This window comes from Phoenix dactylifera, chromosome 7 (assembly GCF_051530095.1).
Source record: "Phoenix dactylifera cultivar Ajwa chromosome 7, Ajwa_hap1_PhDact_Kaust_v1.1, whole genome shotgun sequence".
In the NCBI taxonomy this organism is placed as follows: domain Eukaryota; kingdom Viridiplantae; phylum Streptophyta; class Magnoliopsida; order Arecales; family Arecaceae; genus Phoenix; species Phoenix dactylifera.
The window spans coordinates 7983057-7995728 of record NC_143196.1 but is presented as its reverse complement, the minus strand read 5'-3'; the positions used below and the strand labels follow the sequence as shown (position 1 = coordinate 7995728).

At 38.8% G+C, this 12672-nt stretch overlaps 1 protein-coding gene and 1 non-coding gene across 4 annotated transcripts; one reads left to right on the top strand and one right to left on the bottom strand.

Annotated features, from left to right (window-relative positions):
- The first annotated feature begins 5179 nt into the window (after positions 1-5179).
- On the top strand, positions 5180-5251 carry TRNAR-UCU (transfer RNA arginine (anticodon UCU)). Its single transcript has one exon. It is a non-coding gene; the product is annotated as a tRNA-Arg (tRNA).
- A 4654-nt stretch (positions 5252-9905) lies between these two features.
- Positions 9906-12450, bottom strand: LOC103713354 (Protein kinase superfamily protein). 3 transcript variants are annotated; one of them, XM_008800251.6, is made up of 4 exons: positions 12319-12450; positions 11955-12130; positions 11300-11863; positions 9906-10658 (listed from the first exon to the last, which is right to left on the bottom strand). In XM_008800251.6, the coding sequence occupies exons 3-4, from the start codon at positions 11810-11812 to the stop codon at positions 10206-10208; spliced, it is 966 nt and encodes a 321-aa protein (XP_008798473.3). In that variant the 5' UTR covers positions 11813-11863; positions 11955-12130; positions 12319-12450; the 3' UTR covers positions 9906-10205. The 3 variants fall into 3 exon arrangements, with proteins under 3 accessions (XP_008798473.3, XP_008798474.3, XP_017699817.3); XM_008800252.6 differs by having other exon boundaries at positions 11300-11859; XM_017844328.5 differs by having other exon boundaries at positions 10042-10658; positions 11955-12110; positions 12319-12430.
- Positions 12451-12672: the final 222 nt, after the last annotated feature.

Below are 12672 nucleotides of genomic sequence, written 5' to 3'. Positions count from 1 at the left end.
TATTAGAAAGAAACCGACTTACAATACCAACTATATGAGCAATATCTGACTTTGTACAAACTATGGCGTACATCAAACTGCCAACTACGGATGTATAAGAAATCTTTTTCATTTCTTCTTTATCTTTCTAACTTGTAGGACACTGCTTGAAACTTAACTTGAAGTGACCTGCAAGTAGAGAGAAAAATGGTTTAGACTTGCTCATGTTGAACCTTTCTAACAGCTTTTTGTATATCTCTCTTGATATAACCAAAACTTTCCATTCTTTTTGTCACAAGTAATTCTCATGCAAAGAATTTATTTAGTCGGCCCCAAGTCCTTCATGGCAAAGAACTTGCTTAACTCTCATTTCAAGCTTTTAATTTTCTTAGCATCATGGCCAACAATCAACATATCATCCATATAAAGCAAGAGAATAATAAAATCTTCATCAAAGAATATTTTCATAAATACATAATGATCAGAAGCGGTTTGCTTATACCCATGGTCCATCATAAATGAATTAAACTTTTTATACCACTGCCGAGGTACCTGCTTTAGCCCATACAAGCTTTTCTTTAATCTGCCAATATGCTCTATGCTTTTAACTATGAAACCTTCTGGCTGCTCTATGTCAATTTTCTTCTTTAAGTCACCATGGAGGAAGGCCGTTTTTACATCAAGTTGTTCAATCTCCAAATTCATGCTTGCAGATAACTAAGAATAACTCGAATTGAAGACATCTTGACCATGGGTGAGAATAATTTTTCAAAGTCAATATCCTTTTTTTGACCAAAATTTTGCACAACCAACCGTGCCTTGTACCAGCAAGAGTTCTAATATTCATAGTGCAAACATCAGTGTGAATTAAATCCAAAATTTTTTATCTTCTATATGGAGGGGATTTATGAAATGCAGCTCTATATTATTTACCAGCTAAACAATGAGTACAAGTCTTTAGAGGTGCATCTTTTATAGAAAGGAGCTTATTTTGGCCAGAATATTAAGTCTCTTCTCACTCATGTGTCCAAGCCGCTTATGCTATACTTCAATTGAGGAATCTTCAACTGCATTCACCTCCCTCTTGCACAATTTTGCTTGCATCATATAAAGTGTGCTTGATGTCTGTCCTCTTGCCACCACTAGAGAATCTTTGGTAAGCTTCCATTTTTCTTCATTGAAGTATTTGTGGTAACCTTCATCATCAAGTACTCCAATAGAGATCAAGTGGAGGCAGATATCTGAAACATGTCTCACATTTTTTTAGTAATAATTGACACCCAATGCCGGTTTCTAAGCAAATATCTCCCATGCCCACAATCTTAGTTACTCCATCATTTTTCATTATGACACTATCAAAATCACTACTAGTGTAGGATGTGAAGAAGTCCCCCCAAAAAATAACGTGAAAAGAGACACCTGAGTCAACAACCCAGCTACAATCCTAGCATGTAAGGTTTACATAAGCATCATTACAAATACTAACGACATTATCATCAAATGCAACTGTTGCTGTACTTTTTCTTCCTTCTTTTCTTCACTTCTTATCCTTGATTGCTCTCTTTTAAATTTTTTGCACTCTCTTTTCATGTGATTTGGCTTGCCACAATAAAAATATATGATCTGTTTTCTGAATTTGGACCTTCCCCTTGACTTATCATGATTGTTAAAATTTTGTAAGATTCTAGTTTTACTCCTCCCTCGCCTTTCTGTAACAATGCCTCTGACTATGTAGTCATATCATGTTCTCTTCTTCTGGTCTCCTAATTAAGCATATCGTCTTTTACCATTCCTAATGTTACCACACTATTAGGAGCTGAATTACTAGATGATACAACCAAAGTTTTCTAACTATTAGGCAAGAAGCTGAGCAACAACAATGCTTGCAACTCATCATCTAACATCATTTTTATAGTATTTAGCTGATTTACCACATCCTGAAATCTACTCAAATACTCTGTCGCTGAACTTCCTCCTTATACTTCATATCCATAAGCTTTCTAATCATGAATGTCTTGCTCTATGTAGTCTTCCGCTCATAGAGACTCTTCCGTAAACTATGGACATTAGTCTCCATAGCAGCATTATGAAAAACACTATCATCTATCTACTTTTTGATTAATCCAACCATTTTTCTTTTCATTCTTGCCAAGTTTTGTCACTTGGTTTGACACTATCTCCATCAATAGGAACATACAAATCTTTTCAAAATAGTAAATCTTCTATTTGGGGCTTCCAAATTGAATAATTGGAAGATGTGAGTTTAACCATACTGCCATATGAATGCTCTTCCATTTAATCAACATACGAAAAAATTTAGCCACTAGCAATCTTGCTCTGATACCATTTTGTTGGAAAAATACGATTAAGAAATAATGATGCAGCAAACTTCTTTTCTCTTTTTGTATAATTAAATAGAATATCACTGATCAAACAACAATAATCTCTACAATCTACTTAAGTAATTAACAAGCAAAATAATCGAGCAATCCACACACAAAAGGCAACACAAATTGTTTAACGTAAAAAATCCTTTGATGTGAAGAATAAGACTACGTACCTAGTCTAGCCAAAAACTTTCACTATTTAGAATAAGAAAATTACAATAGATCCTCTCTAGTTCAACTAAAGCTGCATAAACATCAATAAAATTTAATCTTGGCTTCCAGAACAAGAACATTCATCACTAATAAGTTGGATTTCAACAATAGACAACAAAATAGAGCATGGATGTTACCAAATTTTGATATTTGAAATAATCAATAAAGAAGGCTCTTCAAAAATCTAAACAATTCAATTTATAGTTCTCAATGCCGGAAATAACATAATGAAATTTTAACCAAATCTAGATAAAATCAACCATCCAATCATCCGACAAATGTAGCACCTTTTTTTTCTTCTTTGTTTTTCTTTTTTTTTCTTCACCATTTTCTGCAACCCTGAGACTCCTGATTTCCACAATTACCTCACCCCCAAGCGCGGTTTGAAACTGCCTTCTTATTCTCTCCCTCTTTTTTTATTATTTCAAATGATGTGAGTCCCACATGAGGAGGGACCACACCCACACTACAAAACTATCCAAAAAATTAGTGCAAATACCTAATACCTATGTTCTAGATTTACCTCTTCTAATGGGAATAAGGACCCACATTTAATGTGGAGAATCTCACCCCCCACAAGGAGGTAACAATTAATCCTGGGTTGACTTCCAGCTGTTAATTGTTCTTTCACCACCCCACGAGCATCTACTTTATCTACCATTTCTATACCACCACCACTTCTTTTCCTTAAGAGGAGAGAAAAGATTGAAGATATCCTAGAAGAATAAATAATTTGCACTCAAAGTGCTGTATATCGATCAGCAAATTATTGTGATGTTGCAAGGATGACTCATGCAGTATTGAATCATATGGCCTGCACCATAACATTCGTTTGCCAAAGGTGATTCTCACAAGCCAAGGAGGAATAATGAAGACCAATATGGATTCAAGACTTATTAATTCATGTCAAAGTTGAAATACAAAATGCAGATTCCACATGAGTGTGCCTTAGCTAACTGGAAGCTTTTGTGCACAATGAAAATTAAATGTAAAGTCCCCAAGTCCTATGGGCCTTAGTATTATTTTTGGAGTCAGTAATTAGATCCATGCAATTTTTATTATTTTCTATATTATGTTATTTTACTTAGCAAATTAGGTCATTTGCTTGAGCACCAAGTAACTTCTATTTCTTTTGAAGCTTACTTGGTCATCCGGTCCCCTCGCATGGCAGTAAAGTCACCAGCTTGAGTGCCAAATAACTTTATTTTATTATATTTTTAGTTTAGTTGGTCTATAAACCCAATTGCTTGATCCATAGTTAACTTGGGCATGAAGAGCTAGCTTGTATTTTTTTAATGAAGGGCCACAAATTGTTTCATGTATTATTGATGAATGAAATGGGCTTTTCTTTACATGGGAGTTCTTTCATGTGATGCAAAGTCAAGCGTGAGGCCCACTAGATTGAGGCATGGTAGATTATCTCTTCCTTCTTTCCTCTCCTTCTCCTACTTTCTCTCTCTCTTTATTTTCTATTAAAGCTACTTCTCCTCCTTTGCTACAAAATAGAACCATGAACACTAGCCACTAAACTCTCAAAACCCTAAGCTAGCTAGTTTAATGTTTACTGCCCTTGTCCATTTTGTTTCCTCTCCTATTATTTCAGCCCAAAAAGAAACCTATTCATCCATCTAAAATCAATATCCTGAATTTCAGGGGTATTGTCACACATTTAGCAGTATCTTGTCTAAGACTTTATCCACCCTTTGATTATTTACTAATGGATGTTAAAGAGTTTCTTAAGTTACTGCTTAAGAGGGCATCTTTGTGATTTACAACTAATTGGATTTGGAGAACTTCTCTATACTTGAAGGTACCCATCAGGTGAGAAAAAATCATCATAATCATCTTCTTGAAAGAAAAAAAAAACTTTCCTGCATGGGTTATTTATCAGTAGAATGGTGTTTTATTCGCTTAGGTAATCTAAATTTGACCTCGCTTTTTCTTTTATAAACCATCATAGAGTAATAGACCACATTGCCTATCAAGATTTTCAAATGGAAAGTTTACAAGCATCATTTACTTTCAATTTTTGGCTTAAACATTTGCGCATGTTGTCATCGATCTTAGACATCAGACAAGGCTACTCCTTCCATCCGTAACTACGTGACCATCAAGCTATGCCCACAGAGCCCTAGAAAGTTCATCTTGCTCGGTTGTCCTACATCAATTATTGATTTACTTTTTAAAGAGTTTGTAAGTTCATGATGTTGCTTTTTGTTGAGATAAAGAGAGCTAAAGATGGAATTCTTATGCTGCCCTCCGTAGGGAAGTAATCTTATCTTTGACTTTTGAGGTAACTAAATTTAGAAAGTTCCAAAACTACTAAATATTAGAATTTAACTGAAAGTCACAAAATGTTCTATTGAGTTACTGCCAATCAAACAACAAAAATAACAATTGACTTCTGAAACCATCAAAGCAAATAACTACAAAAAAAGTGACTACACAAAATGTCACTTCAATAAACTTACTTCTTTTTACATTATAATTTATGGAGGACCAAATAACCCTAAGCGAGATCCATGCCATGAAATCTAGCTCCACTATTACAACCTTGATGGAGGCACTCCTACTACTAAAGCCCTATTGTTTCTAGAAATGTGTCCATTGTCTAATGGATAGGACAGAGGTCTTCTAAACCTTTGGTATAGGTTCAAATCCTATTGGACACAATTTATTTCCATCTATTTTTTCAAATGACTATACCAAGAAATCTTTTTTGAATGATTCAAATCAGAAATATTTCTCAAATCCTGAATAGCTTCCCTCCAAAGGGCTTCTGCTTGCTCGGTGAATGTCTTGGTAGAAGATATAATTTTTTGGAATTGAGGTTTATTCTTTTTTAAGTAGGTACGTAACTGAACGAGAAATTTCTTTACCTGTCCAATTTCTAATGGATCAAGATATCTATTACATCATGTGAATCATCATTTTAGAGTATAATTTTTCATATGGAGTGTTTGCTCTACCTTAGCTCTTCGTATTATAGCAACTCGGAATTATTTTGATCTCTATATATTTTTCCTTGATACTTTTTGTTAATTCACAAAATAGTTTGTCCAAATTTCTTATTAATTCTATGTACAAGAAAAAGCATGTAATGTTTCCTTTCTTTAGCTTCGCCATCATTCCTCCAGTGCATATCCTAAAGATGCCAGGCCATGTGAGACATTGATGAAACTATTTCTTTATTATTATTTGGTGGGCATTTCTATGCCATTCCATATACATTTTTAGCTGCACTACATGAATTTATTTGATAGATATACTCATTCTACAAATAAGCCTTATATAATTGGCTTAAATATTTTTTTATTGCATTGAAGTTTTGCTCTTTAACTTTATACCATCCTAAATTTTTGTCTCATATTTTAATGACTTGAGTTTTTGTAGGTACCTCCAGAAAAAAGCGAGTTAACCCCTAAATAGCTGCAAGAGAAAGACAGAGAACTGAAAGTTTCATCATATTACCAACTCGACCTATTGGAATTACGAGCCGACTCTAGACAAGCAAAAGTCGAACCTAAAAAACAATGAGTCAACACCTAAACTAAAAGAGCCGACTCCACAACGGCCACAATAAAAAGACAACGTACAACAAAAGCTATAGCAAGTTCAAGACGTCTCTTGAAGATCATGAGTTGACTTCTGAAAATCTCAAGTCAACCCTAAAAAATAGTAATACATATAATAGTATAATATATTATATTATTGTAGTAATGCATCATCATTAAATATAACATATTCTTATATTTTATTATAATCATAATATAATATATTATTACAATCATTATTTTATATTTTAATTATAATAATAATAGTTATATTATGATAATATATGATATTATTATTATTATTATTATTATTATTATATTATAATATACAATCAATAATACAAAAGATAACATACTAGATCATATTACAATACATTATATTCTATTATATGATTATATTATTATTAAATATATAGAATAATATGTAATCATAATCTAATATAATCTATCATTAGAATAGATTCTAATCCATTATATTATATTATATTTTTGTATTATATTAGATTATCAGTATATTATATTTTATTATATATTATGTTATAATTATCATAATATTATATTATATAGTAGAAATATTGTACTATCAATAATAATAATACTAATAATAGTAATAGTACTAATAATAGTAATAATAGTAATAATAATAATAATGGTAATAATCCTAAAAATGATAATAATACTAAAAATAGTAATAATACTAATCATAGTAATAGTACTAATAACAGTAATAATACTAATAATATTAATAATTCTAAAAATAGTAATAATAATAATAATAGTTGTAGTACTAATACTATTAATAATACTAATAATAGTAGTAGTAATAATAATAGTAACACTACAAAATAATAATAATACTAAAAATAGTAATAATACTTGTTGTGGTTCAAATTTGGCCCGAGGGTGACCATGCCGGGGGAGTCGAGGGAGCCGCCGGAATGTCGAGAAAGAAGGCGGGCCACCTTCCGCGATCGGTGTACATGCACAAAGCCTCACCGGTGGTTCCGGTGAGAGCTCTCCGATGATCAAGTTAGAATGGATTTTCAAAAGTCTTTTAGGCATTATCTGATGGAGTCATTTATAGCCCATGTAGAGGTGTCCAGGTGGTAGAGGTATGGCCCATTCTCATTATGAGAAGGAATGGCTTTAAGCCAAATAGCGTACAGCTAGGGCTTGCTTGAGATGCACGATATAGTCCGTTCTTGTGAGCGGTAGGGCATTAACAGTCGTAGCAGGATATAGCTGGAGCAGCATGGCGTTGTCCTTGACTGTCATTGGTCGGCAGGCGAAGCATGGTGCGGAGGCGTTGCGACGTACGGCCACGTAGGTAGGTGTAGGCAGGCTCGTGGATGCGGTTGTAGGCGAGGCCGAGCTCGGTGAGGTCGCATCGCGTGTTTGATGAGGTCGGGTTATCGGGTGCTGAGGTCGGCCTAGCATCCCTGATTCCGAGGTGTGCTCTACTATACAATATTTTTATTATCATTTTATCATACCAAAAGCACTTTCTCATTTTAGTTTCTAAACATATGTTAAAGTTTCACAGTATTTTAGAAACATAGTTACCAAACAGCAAATAACTTTTAGTAAAAACTCTACTTCCAAAATCTTTATTTTTCAAAAATTTTAACATCAGCTCTAAAAGCTCTATTATCAATAGCAATCCCAAACGAAGCCTATGATCATCCAAGATGCTTTTGGAGGTCCAAAAATTAATACTTTCTGGCCCTCCAAAGCTTTGCCAAACATGGCATGTGTTGGTAGTTGCTTATACTATGTGGTTGATATGGTATGCAAGAAATGAGCGGATGTATCAGGCCATTAGCAGCACTCCAATACAATTGGTGAGAAAAGCCCTCTATTTCTGTCATAATATGAGTATTAATACGTCCACGGGAGGCTTCACAACATAGTCTTGGTTCTGGGGAAGTCTTAAACACTCTCGTGTCTTCACATGCAGCACAAATATTATTTCGGCGGCTTCCCACTCCCTCGGTGTTTGTAAGTTCAACTTTGATAGGTCTGTTTCTAATGGAAAGATTGCAGCAGGCTTTGGTATTGGAGATGAACAGGGCCGTTTATTGTAAACTATTGGACTGTAGCTCGCTACTTGTGCCATCCCATTTGCCGAGCTGGTGGGCAGCTGGGCAAAGCTTCATGATTTGGTACGTACTGCAGTTTTGGATGGAGGGGTATCCTGTAACTATAATAGCATGGATTAATTTCCCATCCTCTTAGTCTCTCACCATGCAGGCAACCCATTGTTGAAAGACATATTGAAGCGGAGGAGGGCCATGGCTGTGTTTAAAGCAACCCATATTTTCTCCGCGAGGGGAACCAAGTGGCTGATCAGGTTGCTACACAAGCATTCGAAAGGAAACTGGTCTGGGATATCGAGGACCATGCTCCAACTCTCTTGCACAGTATTCTACCGGCAGATGCACTCGGAGCAATTTTTTAGCTGGATTAATTTTCCTTTTGGCCTAAGGCCCCTTAGGTATAAAAATAAACATAAAAAAAAGGAAAGCAGAGAGGCCACCATCAATGTCCCCCATATGTGATTGTCAGGAACTTAGATTAAGAAACCAATTACTGCTACCATGAAAAAAAAGTGACGAGGAAAGCATTTTATAAACGAGTGAAACAGAAAAGCTCTCTAATAATTATTCATAAAAGAAAAGCTCTATACTGATGGTGTGCCATGAAAGCCTTGGTGCAATTCATAAAAATTAGAGTGATTCTCGATAGATTGTAGCATACAAAATTTAGAAGTGGATGAAAATTTTTAGTCCACCCGTCTCAGCCCTCTGTTCAATAGAGAGCATCGAGAGTCAATATTAGTATCCGGAAGGTTGAGATGAGAGGAGCAGACATTTCAATCACTCAGGTGTACTTGCACGAATTCCATAGAACACCAATTTCCATTTATACCACTAAATCTATCTTGCGATAATTGCTGATCATATATGGAAATTTAATAAATATAATTTACTCTTTTAAGAAAAGAATTGCAAAACTTCGTATGAATTGCACGGTTGGAAGAACTCATTTCATTCACGACCACGGGGGAAGAGATGGAGGCTGACCATGCAATCCTCGCCAATCGTCACAAAAACATGAATCGGAGCACGGTGCGGCTGTAAGAGTGGGCTGAATGCCGATTTGGAACGTGCCAAGGTGGCTGGGGCCCGGATTTGTGGAGGCGAGAGGACTCGGAGCGTGGCGCCATGGAGCTCTCCCGGTCTCCCCTCCCTTTCCATGGGTAGCCCATGGTGAAAAATCACTCCTACTAGAAAGTGTGAGCGGCGGAACGGTAAGTGGAATCAGGAGAGGGATAGCTTTAGCTCTTACCAGAGTATAAATTATTTCACTCCCTCAAAATATATTGGAGACTATTTTGTTTGCTAGTATAAGCCCACCCAGAGATTTGACTAAAATCATATCCAGCCAACAACTTTAGTTGGATTCCTTCATGGCCACAGCCGCTACCCCCAGCGAAACCGTTGCAGGTCCAGCTGTCTCCAGCTGTCTGCCATATACCTAAAAATTAAACAATTTCTGATTGCGGAACATGTGAGACACGTTTGCTCTTTTATGTACCGCCATCCTGGAAAAGACCACAGGGGCCCACAATAAAGCAAATGAAGATGGCAAATAAAAATATAAAAAACTCAAAAAATCATCACGGCATCCAGACTCCAACATAGAATTAACAAAAGAAAAGAACAGAGGAATTTAAAATAATAGTAGTAATAATAAGAATAAACGATGCTTACACGCCCAACCACATCCAATTAAATTTCGTATGTATATGCATATAAAACCAAATTAATGGAAAAAAGAGATAAAAAAACAAAACACTTGTTGCAACGATTCATCCCCAAAAGCACTACAAAGACGTTCACCAAAAGAAGAAAAAAAAAAAAAAAAAAAAAAAAAAAAAAAAAAAAAAAAAAAAAAACACCACAGCCCGTCTCTTTCTGCGCCCAGCAAATAGAGAGGAAAGAACCCGTCAGGACAGAACAGTCAGTAAGGTTGTTAGCGAAGAAGCCGGGCCCCAATGCATGCATTCCCTTCAATCCAGCCGAAGGCCGGACATTTCCGGCGCCGACGGCGGGTTGCAGTGCTCGGTGGCGGCCAGGCTCGGGGGAGGCGGGTTTTCGTCATCATCGAGACCACTGAAGAAAGTGTCCTTGAGGAGCTCGGAGGCGGAGGGCCGGGCGCGGGGCTTGGCGAGGCAGCGCTCAATAAAGGCCCGGACCTCGGGGTCGCGGACCTTGCCTATGGCCGCCGGGCGCACTCCGGCCGTAACCTTGCGGTAGATCTTGGCGACGCTGTCGCACTCGCTGTAGGGTATCTCCAGCGTTACCATCTCCAGCACGCACATCCCGAACGAGTAGATGTCCACCAGCTCCGTGTACTCCTCCTCGTACAGCTCCGGCGCCATGAACTCCGGCGTCCCAAGGATCGAGTGCGCCGCGTGGCTCTTTCCCACGATCGCCGCTAGCCCCAGGTCCCCTATCTTCACCTGCAACCACCCAGCTACATCAGCACTGGCATCGGCATCTACTACAACAGACCAAAAAGAGAGCAGATTTCACGAAAAGGCGCTGCCTTTTCTCGATGCATATTCTCACCGACCTCTCTTTTTCTATCAAAATAAACCCAAACTATCTGGAGATAAACAGAGACAATAAAAACCAAACAAAAGGAAAAACTAAAACTTTATATCATACGAAATATAGTATTATTACATCTAAGACGATCCGAGACGATAAAAAACTTTGTGAAACCGGCAATATATATATATAATAAGTAATTTGACCGTAAATAGCAACGAGTTGAATAAAAAAGTTACGATAAAAAAAATATGTTCAGGTGACTTTTCGTCCCTGGTTGGGTGCAGCGGTGACAAAAACCAGATATTTAACGCGGTCCATGGAGGACCCCGAAAGTTCGTTAGAGTGTCCCGCGGCACAAGTTAAGGGAAAATTCTATTTTCTACCGCGTTTCTCGCAACGAAAGGAATATTCCAGAGGGAATCAACGAGGGCGAGGGAGGCGCCGGGGCGGCGGCGGCGGCCGCGACCAGAACAAATGCGTTTCCCAAATGGAATAAATACCCGTTTCCCAGCAATGGGAGGAGAAGGCGTGTGGTTCGCAGGAGTACCTGGCCGATGTTGCCGTTGATGAAGACGTTGCTGCAGTTGAGGTCGCGATGGATGATGCAGGGGTCGTGGTTGTGGAGGTAGTCGAGGCCCATGAGGATCTGGCGGGACCACTTCTTGAGAGCCTTGAGGGAGACGTGGCGGTGGCGCTTCCGGTACTCGCGGAGGTCGCCGGAGGTGCAGACCTCGGTGATGAAGTTGAGAGTGCTGCGCTCGGAGTCCATCCACACCCGGTACAGCGCGATGATGTTCTCGTGCCGGAGCTCCCGGAGGAGCCGGACCTCGGCGAAGATCCGGTCCATCATCGCTCGGTCCTCGCTGAAGCTCCGGAACCGCACCTGGTTCCACGCCACCTCGATCCCCTCCTCCTGGTCGAACGCCCTGTACACCTTCTTCACCGCCCCGGCACCAAGAAGGTCCCCGTACCGCCCGTATCTCCCCGTAGGATCCACCTCCACGAAAGGCTCCGCGTCCTTGTCCGCCGCCGCCGGATCCGTCGCCTCCACGCACGGCATCCTCACTATCGCTCCGATTCTCCGACAGATGAAATCAAATCAAAACCCTAGCTTTTTCCCCCAACAAAGAACATCAGATCAGAAAACCCGAGCTTGGAGCACCGATCTTGAGATCGGGGAAGCAAGATAGAGCGAAGAATACCTCGAAATCCGGCGGAGATCTCGCAGAAACCCTAGATCGCGAGAGCTGGGGCGGATCAAATAAAGGTGGAGGACGAACAGATCAAGAGAGAATACAAAGTTCGAGCTTCTTTCAGGTACTGCGTCGTCGGAGCCATGGAAGCCGATCCACCAATCTCTATAAATCAAACGAAAGTGCTGAAAAACAAGAAAAAATAGCGAAAATAAATAAGAAAACGATCGCCGCCTCCAATAAGAGACACTCCGTGACCCAGATATCCGAATCCGCAAACAAAACCCTAGAATCTTGATCGAAATTAACGGGAAAAGAAAAGGGCAAAAACATCTACAGTAGAAAATTAAAGGAGATCGGATCACGAGATTACCAGAAGAGTTTAGATTGAAGAAAGGCCTCGAAACGAAGACACGAGAGAGAGATCGCAGAGAGTCAGGGAAAAGAAGGGAGCGGTGGCGATATTTATAGGAGGCGATCTGGGGAGGGGTGCGCCGACCCAATCAGAGTAGGAGCAGGAGACGATATGACGGGTTAGCTCACCTCATCAGCGGAAGAACCGTCAACGCGCTGCTATTGGGTGATGGTACACGTAAGGCTTTGATGTGATATTACCACAAGAGTGAATCTTGATGGACACGTGCAGACCATCCGTGAACCCAATGGAAGAGATATTCTGCTTTGGGATGGAGCTCAATATTTGGCTGGTGGGGATAAGTCTTACGCT